This window comes from Mustela erminea, chromosome 6 (genome assembly GCF_009829155.1).
Source record: "Mustela erminea isolate mMusErm1 chromosome 6, mMusErm1.Pri, whole genome shotgun sequence".
Taxonomy (NCBI): domain Eukaryota; kingdom Metazoa; phylum Chordata; class Mammalia; order Carnivora; family Mustelidae; genus Mustela; species Mustela erminea.
The window spans coordinates 119,205,880-119,227,718 of record NC_045619.1 but is presented as its reverse complement, the minus strand read 5'-3'; the positions used below and the strand labels follow the sequence as shown (position 1 = coordinate 119,227,718).

The 21,839-nt window shown below is 44.6% G+C and overlaps 1 protein-coding gene across 5 annotated transcripts in view; it reads left to right on the top strand.

The window, feature by feature from the left end:
• NMT2 (N-myristoyltransferase 2) overlaps positions 1-21,839 on the top strand; it is a 66,479-nt gene that overhangs the window by 23,854 nt on the left and 20,786 nt on the right. For 3 of the 5 annotated variants that reach the window (XM_032349489.1, XM_032349486.1, XM_032349490.1), the window contains exons 2-9: positions 11,622-11,757; positions 12,128-12,170; positions 12,917-12,988; positions 15,596-15,740; positions 19,183-19,301; positions 19,402-19,493; positions 19,617-19,733; positions 20,730-20,900. In XM_032349489.1, coding sequence (XP_032205380.1) covers positions 11,622-11,757; positions 12,128-12,170; positions 12,917-12,988; positions 15,596-15,740; positions 19,183-19,301; positions 19,402-19,493; positions 19,617-19,733; positions 20,730-20,900 — 895 coding nt within the window. The remainder of the gene's footprint in view (positions 1-11,621; positions 11,758-12,127; positions 12,171-12,916; positions 12,989-15,595; positions 15,741-19,182; positions 19,302-19,401; positions 19,494-19,616; positions 19,734-20,729; positions 20,901-21,839) is intronic. The other 2 variants (XM_032349488.1, XM_032349487.1) reach the window with 2 other exon arrangements.

Here is a 21,839-nt window from a genome sequence, read left to right as displayed (position 1 = left end):
TGAGGTAAAAAGGAAGGTAGTTGGAGTCCTCTTACAAATCCCCACTTTCGGGGCGCCTGGGTGGCTCAGTGGGTTAAAGCCTCTGCCTTTGGCTCAGGTCATGATCCCAGGGTCCTGGGATCGAGCCCCACATCGGGCTCTCTGCTGAGCGAGAAGCCTGCTTCCCTTCCTCTCTCTCTGCCTGCCTCTCTGCTTACTTGTGATCTCTGTCTGTCAAATAAATACATAAAATCTTAAAACAAAAAACAAAAAACAAATCCCCACTGTCAAAACACCATTCCATTTCTGTGGAAGGAGAAGGGACCACAGCCATTTCTTAGGTAGTTACTTCCTGCTGACCAGGGATGATGGAGGGTTTTTGGAATGGAAGACTTTGACAGGGTAGGAGAACTTCATTTCTCTAGTTCCTCCTGAACTAGATAGCAAAGGCATCTGCCGGCATGTGTGAATAACACAGGCTCCCATTTGACGAATCCAGAAAGTCAAACAGCAGCCTAAAAGAACAAGAAGTAATAGCAATGCTTAGCAGGGCATATTTCTATTTGGAAGGAATCTCAAATTTAGATCCTGCTAAAAGGATCTAGAGCTAGAGCATTTATAGCAGTGATGTGTTTGTTTAAATCTTCTGTGGCTTCAGTTACATTTTTTGAGTAATTTGAAATACAGACACAACATTCTGTTTTAATGAAAGCATAGGTTCATCTTTGGGCTGCTCTCAAAATATCAAGGGCCATCCAGTTTTGAAGGACTATTTCTCAAATTTATGTGGTTTCGTCATTTAGGAGGGTGAGTGGGTTCCAGGTTTAATTAAAGATGGCCGCTGTATGCTTAGGTAAAAGCCTCTACTTGTAATTCTACATTGATAGAGGCAGCTCCTGGGACAAATACGATTAAGGGATAAAACTATCAAGAAAACACCTTGCCTGATATCTGGCTTTAACAATGTCCTACTTACAAGGAATCACTGGCAGGTGGGAGGCGCTCCTCTTGGGAGATATGGGTATCCCCAACTGCATCATCAATTTTACTCATGAGGAACGTTGGGCCGTCCCTCTCTCCATAAGTCTATAAGCTAACCCATGGAGCAAGGTCTGCTCTGGCTTTTTTTTTTTTTTTTTAAGATTTTATTTAGTCATTTGACAGAGATCACAAGTATCAGAGAGGCAGGCAGAGAGAGAGGAAGGGAAGCAGGCTCACTGCTGAGCAGAGCCCGATGCAGGGCTCGATCCCAGGGCCCTGGGATCATGACCTGAGCCAAAGACAGAGCCTTTAACCCACTGAGCCACCCAGGAGCCCCAAGGGTCTGCTCCAGCTTTTGAGGAACGGTTTTGCCATCCCCCACGTAGAATCAGTCAAGGTGATAGTTGAGTTACACAGCTGGGGAGTCCATCCTATTGTCCAGCTATTAAAATAATCACATGCCCATGGAGTCCTGTTATCCCCACAGAGAAATAGGTAAGAAGAATGTCTATACACAAGCTCTTGTGGCAATTTCTCTGAAGTTTACCTCAAGCTGTCTAGATTAGGCAAACAAACATTTAAAGACAATCAGAGGTAGACTTTAACCTCTCCAAAGGTGTGTTATTGAAATATAATTTTTCTCTCTAAAATCACCCTTGGGGCACCTGGATGGCTCAGTTGTTAAGCCTCTGCCTTCGGCTCAGGTCATGATCCGAAGGTCCTGGGATCAAGCCCCGCATCAGACTCCCTGCTCAGCGGGGAAGCCTGCTTCTCCCTCTCCCACTCCCCCTGCTTGTGTTCCCCTCTCTCACTGTGTTTCTGTCAAATAATTAAGTAAAATCTTAAAAATAAAATAAAATCATCTTCATTTCCATCAGAGGTAGCCAAACAAAGACTAATTCGTTTATAAAATAAGTCTGGTTTTAAAGACTTGGCCTGATTCTTTACATAAGCACAGCAAGAATACTGATTGACATTATAAGTTCTTATAAATCTGCTTTGCTGGAACTTTTTATGAGGTATTTCAGATTGAACTTAATAGCCACTTAAGGCCAGAAACCAAGCCAAATACTTGCTGTCAGATTTGCCTTAGCAGTACCTGTAGATTTGGGTGAGTTCCTCTTCAGGTCCCCAGAATATCCTGAAGTTTCCTGTACCTGCCAGGAAGTGACAGTGTTTACTCACCCTCGTAAGGCTGATGGGAACTATAAGCTATAACTATAAGTTAAGTATCAGGCCAACATTTCCAAGGGGCTCTGTTGGCACCATGAAGTCAACTTTAATAGTTCTTAAAGCTCTCTGGTCTCATCAGAGTCTATGTGTGTCTCTCTAGTAATGACATTCCAGTCAAAACCTTGGTAATATAACTTGTGTTTCCACTAGTGTCCTGTTAAGACCACTTGTTATTGAACTTATGCAAATAATTATAATTGCCACCAAAGAGAGAAAACTTACTGAGAGTTTCTGAATTCTAGAGGGTTTGGGAAGGGAGAAAAAAAATAAATGCTTCAGTTTGTTCACAAAGGAATATTTTACCATGTTTATGTAAGTCACAGATACCCTAGGAGAAACTGATTCCTTAAATCTGGAAGAACAGGGCGCCTGGGTGGCTCAGTGGGTTAAGCCGCTGCCTTCGGCTCAGGTCATGATCTCAGGGTCCTGGGATCGAGTCCCGCATCGGGCTCTCTGCTCAGCAGGGAGCCTGCTTCCCTCTCTCTCTCTGCCTGCCTCTCCGTCTACTTGTGATTTCTCTCTGTCAAATAAATAAACAAAATCTTTAAAAAAAAAAAAATCTGGAAGAACAAACATTGGAGAACCAGCAATGTTTCAAGCAAGAGTCACAAAAACTGTAATCATCTTCCTCAGTTCACTCAGTTCCATGTTACTAATTCTTATTCTGTTTGAATGCAGCTTTTCCTTTAGTTCCAGAAATTCTTACCCAGTTTAATTTTATGATCTTAAAGATATCAGAAACCTGTATTTGTCAAAAGTCCTTTCAGTGAAAATCCTTAAAGATGAAACAGATTTTGTAAGATCATCAGCACAATAATTACCAATGACTCAAAAATGGCCATGTTTAAAGATCTGGTGAGAGTTCATTATCATGCAGTTAACAAGGAAATCCAGTTTTTTCAGTGATAGAATGTCAAGTGATGACCTTACACCAAGACATACTAAAATTTAAGAGAGTTCATATAATGTCTACAACAGTGATAGAGCATTTTACCCATACAGCATACCCTAAAAGGTTTATGATCATTTGCTTGATAGTGTTCCCCAAGTAACTGAACATACCAAATAAACCTAATCTAGTCACAAACAATTCATGTAGATTTGAGTATTTGGGAACTTTTGCTAAAAACCTCAGAAGGTTTTGAAGCACTTACCCAAATAGGATTATAGATTATTACAAAACTAATTGGGCCGCCTGGGAAGCCTCTGCCTTCGGCTCAGGTCATGATCCCAGGGTCCTGGGATCGAGCCCCCACATCGGGGCTCTCTGCTCAGCAGGGAGGCTGCTTCCCTTCCTTTCTCTCTGCCTGCCTCTCTGCCTAATTGTGATCTCTGTCTATCAAATAAATAAATAAAAATATATTTTTTAAAAACTTAATACTTAATCACCCATTTAACCAAGGTGGCAGTAGTTGATTCTGTAGAAGCCTACTTATGGGCAAAACTTAGCTCCTTTCTATTGAGATGTTTCAGTTCTCTTAAGTAATCAAAGACCTCAGAATGACAAAGCTTGAAACATCGGTTTTCTGGACAGATAAAGAAAAAAAGCTTCATTTGCAGTTTCTTATCAAGAGCAAACCAACAATCCAAGAAAACTGTGCGTTTTTAACAGAGAAGAGCCACATTTCAGTCTTACATAGGTATACTTTTAAAATTCATTCATTCCAGGGGCGCCTGGATGGCTCAGTTGTTAAGCATCTGTCAGCTCAGGTCATGATCCCAGGACCCTGGGATCGAGCCCAACATCATGCTCCCTGCTCAGCGGGAAGCCTGCTTCTCCCCACCCCATTTCCCCCTGTTTGTGTTCCCTCTCTTGCTGTGTCTCTCTCTGTCAAATAAGTAAAATCTTTAAAAAAAAAAAAAAAAAATTCATTCATTCCAGGCTGAGTCCTGACCACACATAAAATTCTTTTTCAAAGATTCCCTTCACAAACCTGCTACAACTTTCTTTTTACATTCAAATTTTGTCTTAAGCTTTCCTTCTCTAAGTAACAAGTCTCATTTTAGGACAAAATTACTAGCTTTTCCCTCAACAAAAATGTATTCCCACTCCTCGTACTTTTCTTTCTTTCTTTCTTTCTTTTTTTTTTTAAGATTTTATTTACTTGTCAGAGAGAGAGAGAGAACACAAGCTGGGGAAGCAACAAGGAGAGTGGGGAGTCTGCTTCTCCCGAGCAAGGAGCCGGATACAGGACTCAATCCCAGGACTCAGGGATCAGGACCAGAGCTGAAGGCAGACGCTTAACCAACTGAGCCATCCAGGTGCCCCTCCTCATACCTTTTTTTATCAAAAACACATCTTGGGACACCTGCATGGCTCAGCCTGTTAAGCATCTGACTCTTGATTTCAGCTCAGGTCATGATCTCAGGGTCCTGGGATCGAGCCCTGCATTGGCCCCACATTGAGTGTGGAGCCTGCTAAAGATTCTCTCCCTCTCCCTCTGCCCCCCACCACTGGCATGAGCTTCTTTCTCCCAAAACAAACAATCCAAACACATCTTAGTTTCCCTGCATAAGGAGTTGCTTTCCTTGTCATTTCTTAGAAATATCAATTACATTTATCACAATTTTTACTTTTAGAAACCTTAGTCTCCATTGAAAACTAAGTAGTAACGACTTGTGAACTATCTGTCACACGCATCTTCCATCTTTCATTTTTCTTAAAAATATTGAGGACATGTTGAAAACTACCACAGCCCATCTTCTGGCCAAAAATTATTTACATTCTCCCACATGTAGAATACATTTACCCTCCCTGAAGCCCTTCCCAAAATCATGTTGTGTTTTGGCTTAGATACTAGGTTCAGGTTTGAAGTCTGGGATCTCATGTAAATAAAGTCAAGGTCTGGTTGAGGGCTCTTAGGGTCTGCTGAACACCATGAACCGAAAATGTACCGTGTCTGCTTTCCACACATCCTCGTCGAATGGTGGACAGATGCAGGAGAGCCCTAGAGGGAGGAAGTAGAGCGCAAAACAGTCAGTGGTCCATAGCAGTTCTGAAATCCAACCAGGATCGTGTTGTCAACTCCTGGATTTGTGGTCAGTCCTTCTTCTTGGGAGCTATCATCTGTGGCTCTGGGCTCTGCCCTTGGGGTTCTTGGTTCTGGCGTTCCAGGCATCCTTCCAAAAGATAACTTTGTGCCCTAGTGAGTAACCTTCTTTGTCTGTTTCCTCCCTGTAAAAGGCTGCGGGTCCAAAGGCCTCTGTTCACTTTGTTCTGCTGCCTTTCAGGCTGCTGTGCTGCTTTTAGAAATGTCACGGGCTTTCCTCCGTGTCCATTTATAATCCACTCTGTTCGACAAAAGTTACCCTGAACTCTTTTTTCTGTCAGATAATCTTTTCTGTCAGGCACCTGGTGAAGGTGCTGTGGGACAAAGGTTCTTAGAAGCTCTGCTGTTTCCAGAGGATAGATGAAGCCCATCCTTCAGAACCTGAGGCCTTTGTCTTTTTGGAAGGGTCCAGAGGCCCCACTTTCCGTCTTCCTAACATCCTAACAAAGGGCTTACCGCTCCACCCTTGCTGTGACTTTCTGTTCTTAGGTCATTTATTTTTTCTTTTTAAGATTTATTTATTCACTATTTGAGAGAAAGAGAGTTGGGGGGTGGGACAGGGGGAGAGGGAGAGAGAATCAGACGCCCCCTGAGCTAGAACCCCAAGGTGGGATCAGTCCCATGGCCGGTGAGATCACCACCTGAGGCCGTTTCTTCATAGGCAAACCTTTGCCTTCTGGAGACTCAAGGATGAGAAACAGTTCTTTTTTAACCTACAAATTACTAGCTGAGTGTATCTATTCTCTTATTTCTACTCAGAAGCTAGCTTATTCTGGAGTTGATCTCTCTCTTGTCTCATTATAGACGAAGCCAGCAGCTTCAGCCCTCTCCCCAGCGATCTTTTCAGTTAGATCATCATCAGCTCATTAGGTACATTTTCTGGTTTCCACATTATTGCTGGCGACAGCTTTATAAACGCACTCACTGAAATAATCATTCCATGAAACTCTGTCTGTTTGAGGCTCCTCCCGGCCTTGTCACCTGGCCTTGGAGCAGTTGCCTCGGGTTTTCTTAGAGTGGCCCTCCATTGTCAGGCCCCCAATTTCTGGTCTGCTCTCTGTTGCTCTGTAATAGGTCATGCCAGAGCTAGTGGCCTAAATAAAAGAGCGGCCACTTTGTTACACTTGGCAGATTCTGTGGGTAGGAAGTTGGAAAGGCAGGTTCTCCCTTCAGGCCTCTTGGGTAGGTGCAGGCTCCATGGGGCTGGTGGTCTGGCCGAGCTCCCTCCCTCGGCCCTAGCTGGTCCTGCTGGGGATATTAGGTGCTGGCCTGGCAGTCTCCAGGCCCTCGGGCCTCTTCCGTGGCTCCTGGCTGCCCCCAGAATGAGCATCCTGAGGGAGCCAGGTGGAAAAGGCATGGCCTTTTGTGACCGAGCCTCCAGAATCCCATGGGGTCAGTTCTGCTGCACAAAGAGCAGATGACAAGCCAGCCCAGATTCATGCGGAGGGGAATGGACCTCACCTCTTGTTGAGAGAAGTATCCAAGAATTTTCAGATGTGTTTTGATACTGCTTGCGCCTGGAACAGTGTCCGGCAACAAGAGAACCTCATTATGTGATTGCATCCAGTAATCAGGAGATCTCCCTCTCTTATAAAATTTACTATCAGTCTTTGGGTGCTGCAGTGTGACCCCGGTATTAACAAGTGACGGTACTGCTTGTATTTACTGTGTTTCTGAAAAGTAGAGGCATGGGCACTTTACACTGTATATACCTTTTATTCTGAACGAGTCAGAAAGCTAAATATTATTTTCCAAAAGTCACAAAGTTAGTAGAGGAAAAACATAAAAAGATGTTTATGTGGTTTTGCAATAGGGAAGGTCTTTCTAACCAAGATTTAAAAGCCCAAAAGCCACAAGGGAAAATTTCTTAAATGTTAGACTCCACCAAAATTTTAAATGGCTGTGTAGGAAAAGATATCATAAAATATAAACCAGATAAAGTATTTGCAATCTGAGTAACAGACAACAGCCTAGGCAATGTACTACAGACATAAAGTAGTATCTCACAGAGCTGTTGCAAGGATTAAATGAAATGAAAATAGCCAAAGTAAAAATACTTAACAACTGGTAGGTTCTACCCATGCTTTTATAAAGGCCACTGACAAGTCAATTTTTTAAAGAGATGGGTAACAGAAAAAGGATATGAATGAGCAGTTCATGGAAAAAATATAAATGGTCATTGAACATATGGGAAGATATGTATAGCCTTGCTCCTGATTAAATAAAGAAAAATTAAATCTGCAGTAAGGGTTTTCTACCTATAAGTCTGTCAGAGATGGAGGGGCAGTTGGGTGGCTCAGTGGTTAAGCGTCTGCCTTCATCTCAGGTCATGATCTCCAGGTGCTGGGGTCAAGCCCTGCATCATCGGGCTCCCTCCTTAGCAGGGAGTTTGCTTCTGCCACTCCTCCCTGCTTGTGTGCGTGTTCTCTCTCTCAAGTAGATAAAATCTTAAAAAAAAAAAAGACTGTCCAAGATGAAAAAAATGTTGATATTTCAGTATTGGCAAAGAAGTTGGGAAATTGACATTCCCATTGACTTACTGTTCCTTTATAGGAAAAGCATATTTTGCCTCTGGCTTCTTTCAGGATTTTTTTTTTTTTTTAAATCTTTGATATTCTGTAGCTTGAAAAGGATATGCCTGTGCTGAGGCATAGTGTTTCTTGGCGTGCATCCTGCTTGGTGTTCTCTGAGCTTCCTGGATCTGTGGTGTGGTGTCTGACTTTCACTGGGGGAAATTCTCAGTCGTGATTTCAGATATTTTTTATGTTCCTCCTATGCCTTCTGGTATTCCCATCACGCATGTGTTACACCTTGTGTAGTTGTCCCATGGCCTTTGGATATTCCGTTCTGTTTCATCACTGTTCTCTTAGATTTTCACTTTTGGAGATTTCTTCTGTTGTTGTGTTTTGTTTTTGTTCTTTTTTGAGAGAATGTGTGCTTGCGTGCAAAGGGTGGGATGGGGGGAGCCCCGTGTGGGGTTTGATCTCACAATGCTGAGATCATGACGTGAGCCAGAAATCAAGAGACAGACGCATAACTGACTGAGCCATCTAGGTGTCGCACTTTTGGTGGTTTCCGTTGCTGTATCTTCAAGCTCAGAGATTCTTTCCTCAGCTGTGTCCAGTCGGCTAATAAGCCATCAAAGGACCTCTGCATTTCTCTTAAAGTGTCTTTTATGTCTGTCATTTCTTTCTGGCTCTTTCTTAGGTTTTCTGTCTCCTGTTAACGTTGTCTGCCCTTTTATGCTGTCCGTTTTGTTCCTTTGAAACCATAGGATATTAATCTGTCAGTTTTGAATTCCTGTTCTAACAGTTGTAGCATCCCTGCCCTGTCTGATTCTGGTGCTTGGTCTTTTTTCCAGGTTTGTTTTTGGCCTCTCAGTATGCCTTATAATTTTTTCCAGATAGCCAGACATGAGGTACCAGGTAAGAGGAGCTGCTGCTGGCGCTTCAGTGCTGTGGTGATGAGAGGTGAGGGCGTGGGGGTTCTGCGGTCCTGCACTGCGGCCCCTCCCAGCCCTTACAGAGCCTGGGCCTCTGGGCTCTGAACCTGCTCATGTTTCCTCCTCTTCTCTTATGTGGACTGGGTTTGGTTATTTCCCCACGTCAGTTAGGCTCTGGTCGACCAGTTCCTTCTAGGGTCAGGGCTTGTTGAGAACAGAGTGCTCTGGCTTATTTCAGAAGGGTCCCTGTTCCCCTCCCACTGCTGGAAGCATGAGGGGACTTTTGTCTGCTGTTTGTTCTGGGAAAACTCAACGAAAGTCTGGGAGACCCCTGGGACTGGGTCCCCCTGGTTCACACACAGGCCCCAGCACTGGGCAGTCACACCTCCCGTTTTCTTACCTGAGTACAGCTGCTGTGGTGGTTTGCACTCCTGAGGCTTTGCTGGAGGAAGCTGCAATGCCCTGTGTTCTTACCTGTCTGGCCGGTCTTGTGGCCAGTCTTAGTCCTGTGTCCTTGCCTTTCCCATGAATCCAAGAGGAGTTGTTGGGTTTTCAGTCTGTTAAGATGGAGTGGTGATTTCAAAGCTCCATATGTGTGGACCCAGGTTGGTGGACTGGGTATTGGCACAGTATTTAGTAAAGCAATTTTAATTATTTACTGAAAGTAAAAACGTGCATGACCTAGTATTTCCACCTTTGGACATTACTGGCACGAATGCATAAAGATGTAATTGGAAGGGGAGGTGAATCACGAGAGACTATGGACTCTGAAAAACAATCTGAGGGGTTTGAAGTGGTGTGTGGGGGGGTGGGAGGTTGGGGTACCAGGTGGTGCGTATTATAGAGGGCACGGATTGCATGGAGCACTGGGTGTGGTGAAAAAATAATGAATACTGTTTTTCTGAAAATAAATAAATTGAAAAAAAAATAGAAAAGCAAAAAAAAAAAAAAGATGTAAATACCAGATTTTTTTTTTACAGCATTAAAAAAAAAAAGATTTTATTTATTTATTTGAGAGAAAGAGTACAAGCAGGGGGTGGAGTGGGTGAGAGAAACAGACTCCCTGCTGAGCAGGGAGCTGTCCTGGGGCTTGATCCCAGGACCCCAGATGGTCACCTAAGCCAAAGGCAGATGCTTAATCGGCAGAGCCACCCAGGAGCCCCTACAGCAGCACTTTGTAATGTAGGGATGGTTAAATATGATGTGTTTACACAACGGAATGCTTTCTAGCTGCTTAAAAGAAATGAAATCGCTCACTATATCCTGACATGGGAAGGAATCTACGACACATTGTTAAGTGGAAGGAGGTAGAAAGCAAGTTGGCAAATGGTATGTTTAAGAGTCAGTTTTTATTCAAAACTTATTCACAGTGAAAATGAAGGGCTGCTTAGAGAAGGAGGAGAAATTTGGAAGAATATGTACGAGAAAAACCATGGGTTGCCTCTGAGGGACAGTGTTACAGGGTTAATACATAGATATCAGTGACATTTGTGTCTTGCATGATGCATAGCTACTTGATAATTAGGCAAGAGCGAAAGTGGGCAACAGCAGATACAGTTTATTGAGGGCAGCACAGTGGAATGGTATGTTTACATCACTTTTCCCTCCATCCAGGCAATAATGTAGTAACAGTCTCTGAATTTCAACTTCCCTTCTGGGAATACTGTGGTCGTGTAGACCCAAGTAACTGGAAATTGCACATCTCCTGGGGTCTCTTCCGGTCTTTCAGGGGGTGACAGCCATAAGATGACAAAAGAGTTCCAGACAAATGTTTTACCAGTGAACATTTTTTTCCACATAGAGTTTTTTTTATTGTTAATTCTTCTTGTTAAATGATTTACCAAGGAAAATTTCCCCTTCTGCAAAGAAGCGGTTTCCTCGGTTCTGTTGTGTTGAGCTTTGTGATTTTTTTGTGCCCAAGAGAAGTTTGTCATGGAATTTTTTTTTACAACACGTTATCTCTCCCTTAAAAGGCTACCTAAAAAGTTGGTTAGCAGAGCCGTGGTTCAGCAGGAAAGCTACTTGACTTTCATCATAAAATACGGTTTCTAGCTACAGTTTTCCTGCTCGAATGCTATCTGAGAACCTGCAGTGTGACTGCGTGTAGACTAATAATTCTTCTGAGTTCTTTGTCCTGTTAACTTCTCATCTGTCTAAATTTCATTTTCCACTTTACATCCCATTTTGAGTTTCTGGATCTAACCCCATCATGTGCATGTAGGTGGCAGGCTTCTCACAAGACCCTGGCAGATTTTCATTTAACACTGTTCTGATACATTCTGATTCGGTCTGCCCAGGGCAGAGGTTCCGTCCCACAGGACTGCTCCCACCACATACCACCCCCTACTTCAGAGGCCAGTCGCAAGCAAGCCCAAGCTATCCCCTGTCCTCGTGACTCACCAGCATATATCGGAGGGTCCCACGGTCCCTTGCTCAGATTTGATTTTGATTTGCTGGAACAGCTCATGGAAGTAATAGAAACATTTTCTTTACTAGATGACTGGTTTATCATAAAAGGGAATGGCCAAGTGGAAGAGATGCATAGGGCCAGGTGTGGGAAAAGGGCTCCGAGCTTCCATGCCCCACTTTTCCTGAGTTTGTACGAGGGAAATGCTGTTTTCCAGGGGTTTTGTAGCCCATTGATCACAGGGCTGGCACCACTGGCCACCAACCTCCACCCTTAGGCACTTTCCACAAGTCACCTTATTAACATAACACATTTTTAACCTCTTTTCACTTAGGAAATATGTACGAGAGTTATGTATTAGGTCACCTGAATGATCAGATACATATGTTCCTTATAAATTACAATATGAGGCTTCCTAACCTAGTTTTCTTTTTTTTAACTCCTGGGTATAATTTGCGTTCTTCTCAATGATTAATATTCTATAATGATTTTTTTGTTCTTGTTTTGTCCTCTGTCATTTTCCTAACAGAAGTCCTGGAGGAGATTTGGGTGCCAAAAAGAAAAAGAAGAAACAGAAGAGAAAGAAGGAGAAACCGAACTCCGGAGGCACCAAATCAGACTCGGCCTCTGATTCCCAGGAGATTAAAATCCAGCAGCCTTCCAAAGTGAGACCCCAGTTTTATTTTAGCCTCTGTGGTTCCTCCTGCATGTGCGAGCCGGAGGTGTACCTGGGGTTTTGCCGTGACCTTGTGCTGGGTGGCGCTGGTCCCTGGAGGGCTTTACAGCCTTCCTGCTGCTGATGTTGGTACCTAAATAAGAGGTACAGACTGTGTTTTTGTGTGTATGGGGATACAGCCTGCATTTTTCCTTTTTCTCAGAGTTAGTACATAGACTATAGTGATAGAAGTCCGTCTCAGTGTGAGCTTCTTAGGTGTGTGTTGTTGTTTTGAAGTTAAGCTTAATATTTCGTTACTTTCAGTTCAGAAGATACTCACATTTTAATTTTTCTGGGTATCTGTCTAATTACCTGAATAGCACCCCACGATCTGGCAGCAGATTCCCACGGGAGCAGCCACAGGTAAGTCTTACGACCTTGAATCCGACCAGTAGGCTTGAGCGGCCCTGCTTATTACATCACATTGCTGAGGGTGGGACGAAGCTCCTGACAGTTCCCACCAGAGAAACACCCACCTGAGACCCAGCCCGCAGTTGTCGCTGAGCGCAGGGTGGGCGGCTGGCCGGTCTTACGAGGTTCTGGTGGAGTGGATGGCAGGTGCCCCCACCTTGGGGCCGACCCTGGTCACCCTGGCTGGGAATACAGGCCTTGTGGGTGCACAGGGCCCTCTCCGTGCAGGAAGCTCACAGGGCACGGGGTTGGGGTTAGAAGTGTCGTGAAGCACACGGATGATCCTGATGTTTGCAGCGCCACGTCCATTGTCCTGGGGGTCGTGGTGTGGCCGAGGGGCTCGGGAGCACACTGGGAAACACGGGCTGGGACCCGGCCCTGTAGCTCACGAGCTGTGTGGGTGCCACCCTCCATGAGCCAGTTTCCGCATCTGCCGGGTGGGAGTCGTGCCTTCTGGCCCCAGCTCATGGGGCTGTGAGGAGGTTACAGTTAGGGCCTTTCTGTTAAATGATCTTAAAGCATTGTCGATATGGCAGCTGTTACCTAATATTATACAACTTGTGCAGGGTTGGAATTATTTCTTTCTTGCACACAGTTGACACTGTATCGTGCCAAGTGGGTCTTGCAGGCAGTTTTTGTTGTTAACTGTTTTACACGTAAGGACCAGGAGTCACTGAGAGGATACTTACTTTGCCCAGTTTTCCCTGACTGCCTTGTGGGGTGAGAAGAAAATGGGGTGTTGTCCCCTCGCTTTTCAGCTCGTCTCTCAGGTAATAAATACTCTTATCCACTGGCCCTCCTTCCCAAGGTCACTCGTATAAGGTATGCCATCAACTCGCAAGACATTTTTCCCATTTCTCAATGTCGCTTCCTTGGATAAATGCGGCGTCACGTATATGCGGTTCTGACCCTCCGTATTGCTTCTACCATTACCATCAGCTTGCACGCCTCGCTGTACCCCCAGCCACTTTGAGCCCTTCCCTTACTTCTGGTCGCTTACAAGAAGCTAGAGCTAGCCAAGGCAGGAGGAGCGGCTAGCATTGTCTGGTGGAGACGTTATTTTCTTTTACAATTGAGAATAAATCAGGATTGTGTTAATGTGGGCCCTTCTCCGTTGCATTTTTTGAAACTGGAGTTTCTTTCCCTTAAACAAAACTCTAGCTCTAAATAACAGTATAAAGTACTTTGGATTGTGTGTAGAAAATATTCCATTCTGCACCCAAGAACCAGAATAAGATGATAGGCTCCTTAGCAGTGGAGGACTTGGAGGTTTTTCCAAGATATTACATTTTAGAAAGGAAAGGGTACAGAGTACAGCTGGAGTATAGTATTCCGTGGAGGAAAAGAGATGCGCCTGACTTAGAGATGGTAGTGGGAAGCTAATGTGGTGGGAAGTGAATGGATAGGGTTAAGAATGTATCGTAGCCGAATTTTCCTTGCTGCTTTGTCACCGTGGATTTGAAAATTATGCTTACTTGTATCCACTTTAAGAAAGCACTTAATGAGCTTTCAGATATAAATATGTCATGAATGGTCGTTTCATGGAAAGACTGCTAGTCAACCCGACGAGGCTAATTAGGGTTGAAACCACTCTGAGGTCTGTCTTCACAGAGTTGGGATATTATTGGCTCCTTTGGAACAAAGATGCTGATTCATGTTTGCTGCAAACTCGCTAGAGCTTGGTATATTTGTGATCAAGAATTTAACTCCAGAATTAGGAAAGAAAAATCCCCATGACAAATTTACTGTAGGCTATGTGGGTTCAAATTTGCCTTTTTAAAGATAAATGGGTACATGCTCAAGCATTCTTCGTTGAAATATGCTGTGCTCAGAGTTCCTGTTTAAGCTGTAGGTCTTTTAATAGGTTGCCTCGTTAGGGGTTCAGATGGATGTCAATTTCATTTTACTGGAAATCGGTTACTGTATGTTGGGAGGTTCAGAAGAGACCCAAGCAAGAATCCCAAGCAAACCCAGTGATAAAGCAAACACAGGGAGGTGTATATTAAGTAAACCCTGATTTGTAGTGTGTGGTGTAGGTAAAGCTTCCCAAATTAGAGGATTGGCTCCAGACCACAGATGGCAGATTCAAGGTTGACCAGAAGTCCAGAGCTCCTATTAATAAACCAGCAAGGATCCGTGGTAGCTTTCTTTGGTGCCCCAGGTGTGTTGGCACACAGGAATAGCACAGGGCTCTGAAATTCTTGTTAACCACTTCTGAATGACAGTGAAGGGCATTCTTTGTGTGACATCAGAATTCTAAAACTAATCATTTGACACACTGAAAAAAGTTGATTTTACCGTTCAGCCCTAAGTGGAAAAGTATAGGTTCACTTTCCATGTGGGATTACATTATCTCAGGGACTTTCCAAAAAAAGAGCTGGGGAATCTTCAGAGATAAGAGAAATATTGGCTTCGAGGAAGGAACTTGAGATTTGAAAGGTATTGTCAGTTTTCCAGACTGAGAATATGTTTTCCTGAAAAAAGGTTAGTTTCCAACACTTGGCGTGGGGAAAAGAGGCTGCGGTTGCCAAAGATTTAAACTTACAGAAGAAACTGCTCTCGTCGGGAGGTTTGTCTCTGGAGGAGCGTGGGAGCGGCGAGAAGGCAGGGTGGGGTCCTGGTGGAAGGCACACGTAGAGATTTCCATTCTTGATTAACTTCTTCCCAGCTCAGCACTCCGTTTACCGTCCGTCCTTTCTCTCTTCCCTTCCATTTCGTTTCCCTTCCTTCCACCTTCCCTTCCCTCTTCCCTTCCCTTCCTTCTTCCTCTCTGTTCCCTTCCCTTCCCTTCCCTACTCTTCCTTTCCCTTCCCTTCTCCCTTCCCTCCCCTCCCCCCTTCCCTTTTCATTTCATTCTTTTCCTTCCTTCCTCTTTTTTTTTTTTTTTTTAAATGAACTAAAATTTCCCTTGCCTGCCTCGTTTCCATTCTAGCAGTGATTTCCTTTGGCCCCACATTGCTGCTGAGGGCCTCAACCCCAGCTGCGAACCCGAGGCTGTGCCTGACGGGCTGCTGGGGTCATAAGGCTTGTGTGCATGTCCCTCCTTTCTGCTGCTCCACCCAGATGAGTGCGAGTGAGGACCCTCTGCAGATGGGGGGGACCTTGAAGTGGGGGTGGGGGGTTGGCTTTACTTCAGATTTCCCCAAACTACCAAAGCCCCGTGAAAACTCCTGTGCTATGGTTACCCTTAACATAATGTGTTTGCTTCTATTTTAATACGTTAGCCTCCTTGAGCCCGGTCCCCAACCAGACTTAGAGGAAGGGGGTTGGTTTTTGGTGTCGTGGTCTCCAGGGCAGATGGCACGTGTGTTTGGCCCAGGTTTGGGAGCGGGTGGCGGCTTCCTCATTTTTGTGTCTGTGTGTCTTTGCTGTTCTAGAATCCCACCATCCCGATGCAGAAGTTGCAGGACATCCAGAGAGCCATGGAGCTGTTGTCCGCGTGCCAAGGCCCTGCCAGGAGCATCGATGAAGCTGCCAAACACAGATACCAGTTTTGGGACACACAGCCGGTGCCCAAACTAAGTAAGCTTTTCCGCCTTTCTTCTCTCCCCACCCCCAAAACCGCTGGGTTAACAACAACAAAGAAACAAAAAACCCACAAAAGAAACTTGACTTCCATATTGACTTCCATAATCTGTGTTTTATCACAGATTAACAATATACACAAAAGTCCTATTTTTCTTCTTAAAATAGAAATATTGGGTAGTGACACTGGCTTTCAGTAGACACAGTTTTAGAGTCTAATTCCTTTTTCTGTTAAAAAAAAAAAAATCAACTTCTCCCACTTGAAACCTTAGTCTATGAAAAATACGCGTAAAAGAGAGAGTCTCGGTACCTTTTTTGGTCCTGAGCTTCACGGAATTGTTTTTCCTATACATAAATTTTTAGCAGTCTCACATCTCACTTATTCTAAAAGACATAGGATATTGGCCTTGAAATGGAAAATGTGCTTGAGTGTTTGCAAATACAAGCTTACACATCACTTTCACACAGCATCTTTCCCTGATTAAACCCTTTCCCTACCTGGAGGCTGCCCTCCCTCCGTCCCCGGCATGTTCCCCAGCGCCTGGCACTGAACAACAGACACTCAACACTGATCTGCTAACTGTTACTCAGCCATAAAAAAGAAGGTGATCTTGCTGTTCAGTGTTGACCCTGAAGGCATTATGGGAAGTGAATTAGGTCAGAGAAAGACAAATACTATATGATTTCACTTATGTGTAGAATCTAAAAGAAAAGAAAAAAAAAATTCTGAATTCCTAGACACACAGAAATGGAAATGGAAAATTTCGTGCTGCTTGATGCTAGAATCCTGCTCCCTAAGCGCCGGTGTGAATTCCTAGCAGGCAAGACCACTACAGTGCAGTAAGGGCCGCAGGGCCATCATGGGCACTCTGGGGGCACCGCAGGCGCATGGAGATCCTGGCAGCTGGCCTCTCGCCTCAGCACGGAGCCTGGGCCCTCATGTTCTACTCAGACTTGCGCCTCCTAAGTTTCTATAAACATCATTTAGCTCTTCCCCTTTTCACAATAGAAAAGGTGATATAAATGCACTAAAAATGTTTATGACAGCATTAAAAGCTAAACCTGCTGTTTTCTATTGTCCTCCTTTGAAAATAGATTATAATTATTTCTCTGTTCTTCTTTCTTGAGTGTTCAGGTTCCAGAATCCGTGTAAGAGAAATGACTGTCTTCCAGATCTCTTAATAGTCCAGTTATGTACAAGTAATCTGTTTTATCGCGTAAAAATCCAGGGACAGTCCTTGTCTGTGCCCTCGAGTAATGATTGTCAACCTTTCTGAAGTTCCCACTCTTCTCCCACCCATGTCTGCTCCACGCATCTGGAAAAAGCCCGGGCTCGGGAGTGTGAAAGATCGAGGAGAGCGATTCTCCTCGCTTGTCTTTTCCTTCAGGCTCTAGAAATATATGTGTTTGGTCCTGGAGGAAGGCTCTCTAGAAAGAATTTATAGGATTTTAAATGCCATTGAATTGAGTGACCATTAGCGAAAGGGATACGAGTCTATTGATCTGGATGTATTGGGTTTAGCCAAATGCTCCTTGGCAAACTGCTGCTGGCTTTCAGTTCCTGGCCCCGGGGCCAGGCAGGCTGCCTCCTAACATCAGAATACGTCTTTGGGAAGATAGCCGGGGTGCACCACATTTTGGCCTGTCCCCTAAATCCCTGCAGGTTCCCCCCCAGTTCCTTGAATGCCCATTGGCACCTGAGTTAAGGCAGCAGCAAGGTTAGCGGGGGGCCTGAGGTTGTCCCCAGTGTCCAGTGGGGAGCCAAGCTCTAGGCAGACATCCTGAAGGGAGCAGCTGAGAATCTGGCCACTCCGGCTGACTTGACAAAGCCTAAGGTATTATACGGGGTGAGCTGGTGCAGCAGTAGTGACGGACAAAGTCAGGGGCTAGAAAGAATGAAAATCAAGACCCCTTGGAGCTGGTAGAGCCCCTGTGGCTTCCACCTGTAAAAAGATGAGGCCAAAACCTCTACCTGAAGGTCATTTATTTAGCAGATAACTGTTTCTTTTTGTTTGTTCTATTTTTTTCCTGGTTGTTTATGTATTTCTTCTTTGAGGTATCAGTGACATAGAGCACTTCATTAGTTTCAGGTGTCAGACGTGTTCATAGACATTGTGAGATGACCCCCCCCCCACGCAGGTCTAGTTTCTATCCCTCACCACACCGACTTACAGAATCTGTTTCTAGTAATAAGGACTTTTAAGATCGACTGTCTTAGCTACTTTTCAGGTATGCAATATGGTATTATTAAATGTGACCACCATGCTTGTATTAGCCCTCAGGACTTACTTGCTTTATAACTGGAAGTTTGTGTCCTTTGACCCCCTTCACCCATTTCACACCCTCCCCCACCCCCACCTTTGCCAACCACTAGACTGTTCTCTGTGTCTAGGAATTCAGAATTTTGGGGGGTTTTTTTAGATTCTGTGTATAAGTGAAATCATACAGTATTTGTCTTTCTCTCTCTGACCTAATTTACTTTACATAATGCCTTCAGGGTCAACATTGAATGCCAAGATTGCCTTCTTTTTTATGACTGAGTGATAGTTAGCAGATCAGTGTTGAGTGTCTGTTGTTCAGTGCCGGGCACTGGGGAACATGCCGAGGAAACCGTGATGGGAAAGTAAGATAAAAATGGCGGCCAGGTGGGGACGGAGGGAGGGCAGCCTCCAGGTAGGGAAAAGGTTTAATCAGAGAAAGACGCTGTGCAAAAGTGATGTGTAAGCTTATATCTGCAAACACTCAAGCACGGAGAGCAGGGGAAGGGCTGTAAGAGCAGTGGGAGACTCCAGACGCCACAAGCTGGAGCTGACCTTGGCCCCCCATTCAGCATGGATGAAGCTGGAGAGCAAGGCCAGGTGGGCGGCCAGGTGGGATCAGCCACAGACAAGGGCCTGGGTGCTATGCCACTCACACTGGGAAGCTGTGGGGAAGGAAAAGGGCACCTTTGTGGAGGTCACTGGAGACGTGGATGACTTCAGCTGCACTGTCAGCAGTCCCAAAATTAGTTGTAGGTGTTGCTGGGAAGGGTCAGAGGTCACTGTAGCCCTCCCTCCAACCCACCCCAGGGTTTTGAAATGCAGAGTAGGAAGAGAGCATTTTCAGGCTGTCACTGGACCTAAGCTGCCCACTGCGGCAGATCTGTCATCTGGGGGTTGAGGCTGAGAAGTCATAGTCATGTCATAATACACACCTTGTCATTGCATGAGAAACGATTGCTCCTTTTGTTTAATTGGTGAGATAGCCGTCCCCACTACCTAGCTACCCTGTCTCACTCAGGAAGTAGCTGAAATAATAGCTTATTTTCGTTGATGAAATGAAACCCAAGTTCCCTTAGAAATGATTTCGTTTTCTGGGACGGACCATTTGGACCATCAGAATACTTCGTCATTGAATATTCTTTTTTTGTTCATCTCTTTTCTTCTCTGCGCCTCCCCAGATGAAGTCATAACCTCTCACGGGGCGATTGAAGCAGACAAAGACAACGTGCGTCAGGAGCCCTACTCTCTGCCGCAGGGTTTTATGTGGGACACCCTGGACTTGGGTAACGCCGACGTGGTGAGTGACGCTCTTGAGCGCAACAGCTGCCCTCGCACACATTGCTTCAGGGGGCAGGGGTTGCGAGCACCATAGACAGGACACTCGCTTGCTCTTGTAGCTCAAGGAGCTGTACACACTGTTAAATGAGAATTACGTGGAAGATGAGGAGAGCGTGTTCCGGTTTGACTACTCGCCCGAGTTCCTGCTGTGGTGAGTTAGGCCGGCCGCCAGGGGGCGCCCCGGGCGCGGGCAGTCGGGGCTGCGTGCCTCGGTCTCTCCCTGGTTTCCTGGACACTAACTGGCGCCAGTTTTCCTCATCTGCTTTGACTTCAGGGCCCTGCGTCCCCCGGGCTGGCTCCTGCAGTGGCACTGTGGGGTCCGAGTGTCTTCGAACAAAAAACTAGTAGGGTTCATAAGTGCCATTCCAGCAAACATTCGGATTTATGACAGGTACCTACTAAAGCTTGTCCGTGTTGGTTTCTTTTCCAGGAATCGCCATTACAACAGGCTTCTTTTTTTTTTTTTTTTTTTTTTTTAAGATTTTATTTATTTATTTATTTATTTGAAGGCAGGGGCGGGGGCAGGGCGGCACGGGGAGCAGGCTCCCTGCTGAGCAGAGAGCCTGATGCAGGGCTTGATTCCAGGACCCTGAGATCACGACCTGAGCCAAAAGCAGAGAGGCTAAACCCACTGAACCACCCAGGCGCCCCAAGAGAGAGATTTTATAAGAAATCTTTTTATCCATAGGATAACTAATGTTGCATTTTTGCTCTGGGTCTCTGGCCTAGAAAATCAGAGATCTAATGCATAGTAGGGCATAGTAGGGCTGTGTATCGGGTTAGTTTCTTTGCTGCTAAAAAGCATTTGATGTCAAGGAGTCTCTGTGCCACATGGAATGCCTGCATATCTAGAACCAGAGCAGGGAATGGGCTTTGAAACTCTGCAAGGTTTACTGGAGCTCCGAAAAACACCAGCTCTCTTCTGGTCAGGGCACCTCTCCGGAGCCTAGGAATTGCGTTATCCTGCAAAGCAACATCTTACCAGATTGTGCAGCTGGGTGACCCAGTTAGTGTCCTAATTGCGTACATTACAGAAAAGAAAAAAAACAAAAACAAACAAACAAAAAAAACAGATGTAGAAACTTTGAGGCACATCTTACCTATTTTCCACAGTGAAAACTTGGAAACAAAAAGTCTTAAATTTATTGAGGGCAAGGGGGTTTGGATCTCTATGACCTAGAGTTATAATCATTTTAGCAGGGGATCTGGGGGCTAGTTTATTTATCTGAACTTGTGAAATGCCTAAAAGATGGGCTATTTTTCTTAAATATTGTGTTGAGGGGGGATCTTTCAGTTTCTAATTTTAAATGTCATGGGTGTTGTTTTATTTTTAAAAATGTTTTTGTCGTACGTCCCCTCAAGTCTTTGACATCTTTCTCTTTCTTAGTGTGAAGAAGATGGTAGAAATCAACTTTCTTTGTGTTCATAAGAAATTGAGATCAAAACGGGTAGCCCCAGTGTTAATTCGAGAAATAACCAGAAGAGTGAACCTGGAAGGGATTTTTCAGGCCGTCTATACAGCTGGAGTGGTTCTTCCTAAGCCGGTGGCCACCTGCAGGTAACAGCGCCTCAAGCCTTGCCCCCCTGCTGTGTTGCTACCAGTTTTTATTCTCATGTGTACTTTGTGGATTTGGGTTTACCTGGTATTATGTAGTTGGTTGGGTACAGGGGAAATTAGACCCAAGAAACACTGTGACCAGTGTTCTTTCCAGTTTGCCATGTAACTTCATGATTAAAAAAGGGGGGGGGGATCTCTACTTTTTAACATTTTCTGGCTAATGATGCTGGTTCTATATTTCTTTGTACCTTCCGTTGGAAAGACCAGCGCAGCCTCTCCCTTGGGGAAACCTGGGGCATTGTGATCTTGAAACATCCAGCCTGCTAGCATTTTCTTTCCTTCCAGGCACTCAGGTTTATACCAAGCCGTGCCCTGGATGTCAGGGAACTGTTGCGAATGCTTGATAAACACCAGCTGAGAAGCCCAAACAAACTTGTTTGCTGAGAATAAGAAAAGGCTTAAACTCAAAAAAAAAAAAAAAAAAAGAAGAAGAAAGAAAAGGCTTAAACTCTGTTTTTATGACTTCATCTGTTTTTATCAAACTTTCAAAGGTTAATCCAGGGAGAAAATGGTTTATCAGATTAGCCCCTGGACTAACCTGTTCGTAAAGCCTTGAGGCTTTATCTCTCGACTATTTTTGACTCAAATAAGATGAAACTTTTGCTAAACATAGTACAAAAGGTAAAACTGTAATGACTATCTCCCATTAAATTATTCATAAATAACCTAAACATATAAGACTTCTGGCAGGTGTGTTTTAATACAAATCATCTAGTACCTAAACTGGAATCGCTAAAGAAATTCAAGGTAGTTTCTCAAAAAGTTTTTTGCCTTCGTGTGGATTATATAAAAGTGACAGCTACTAATTTAGGGAGGATGTTTTCATGTTACTAAACTTTTTGGTCTGCTTTCTGTAGAATCAGCACTGGTCATTAAATA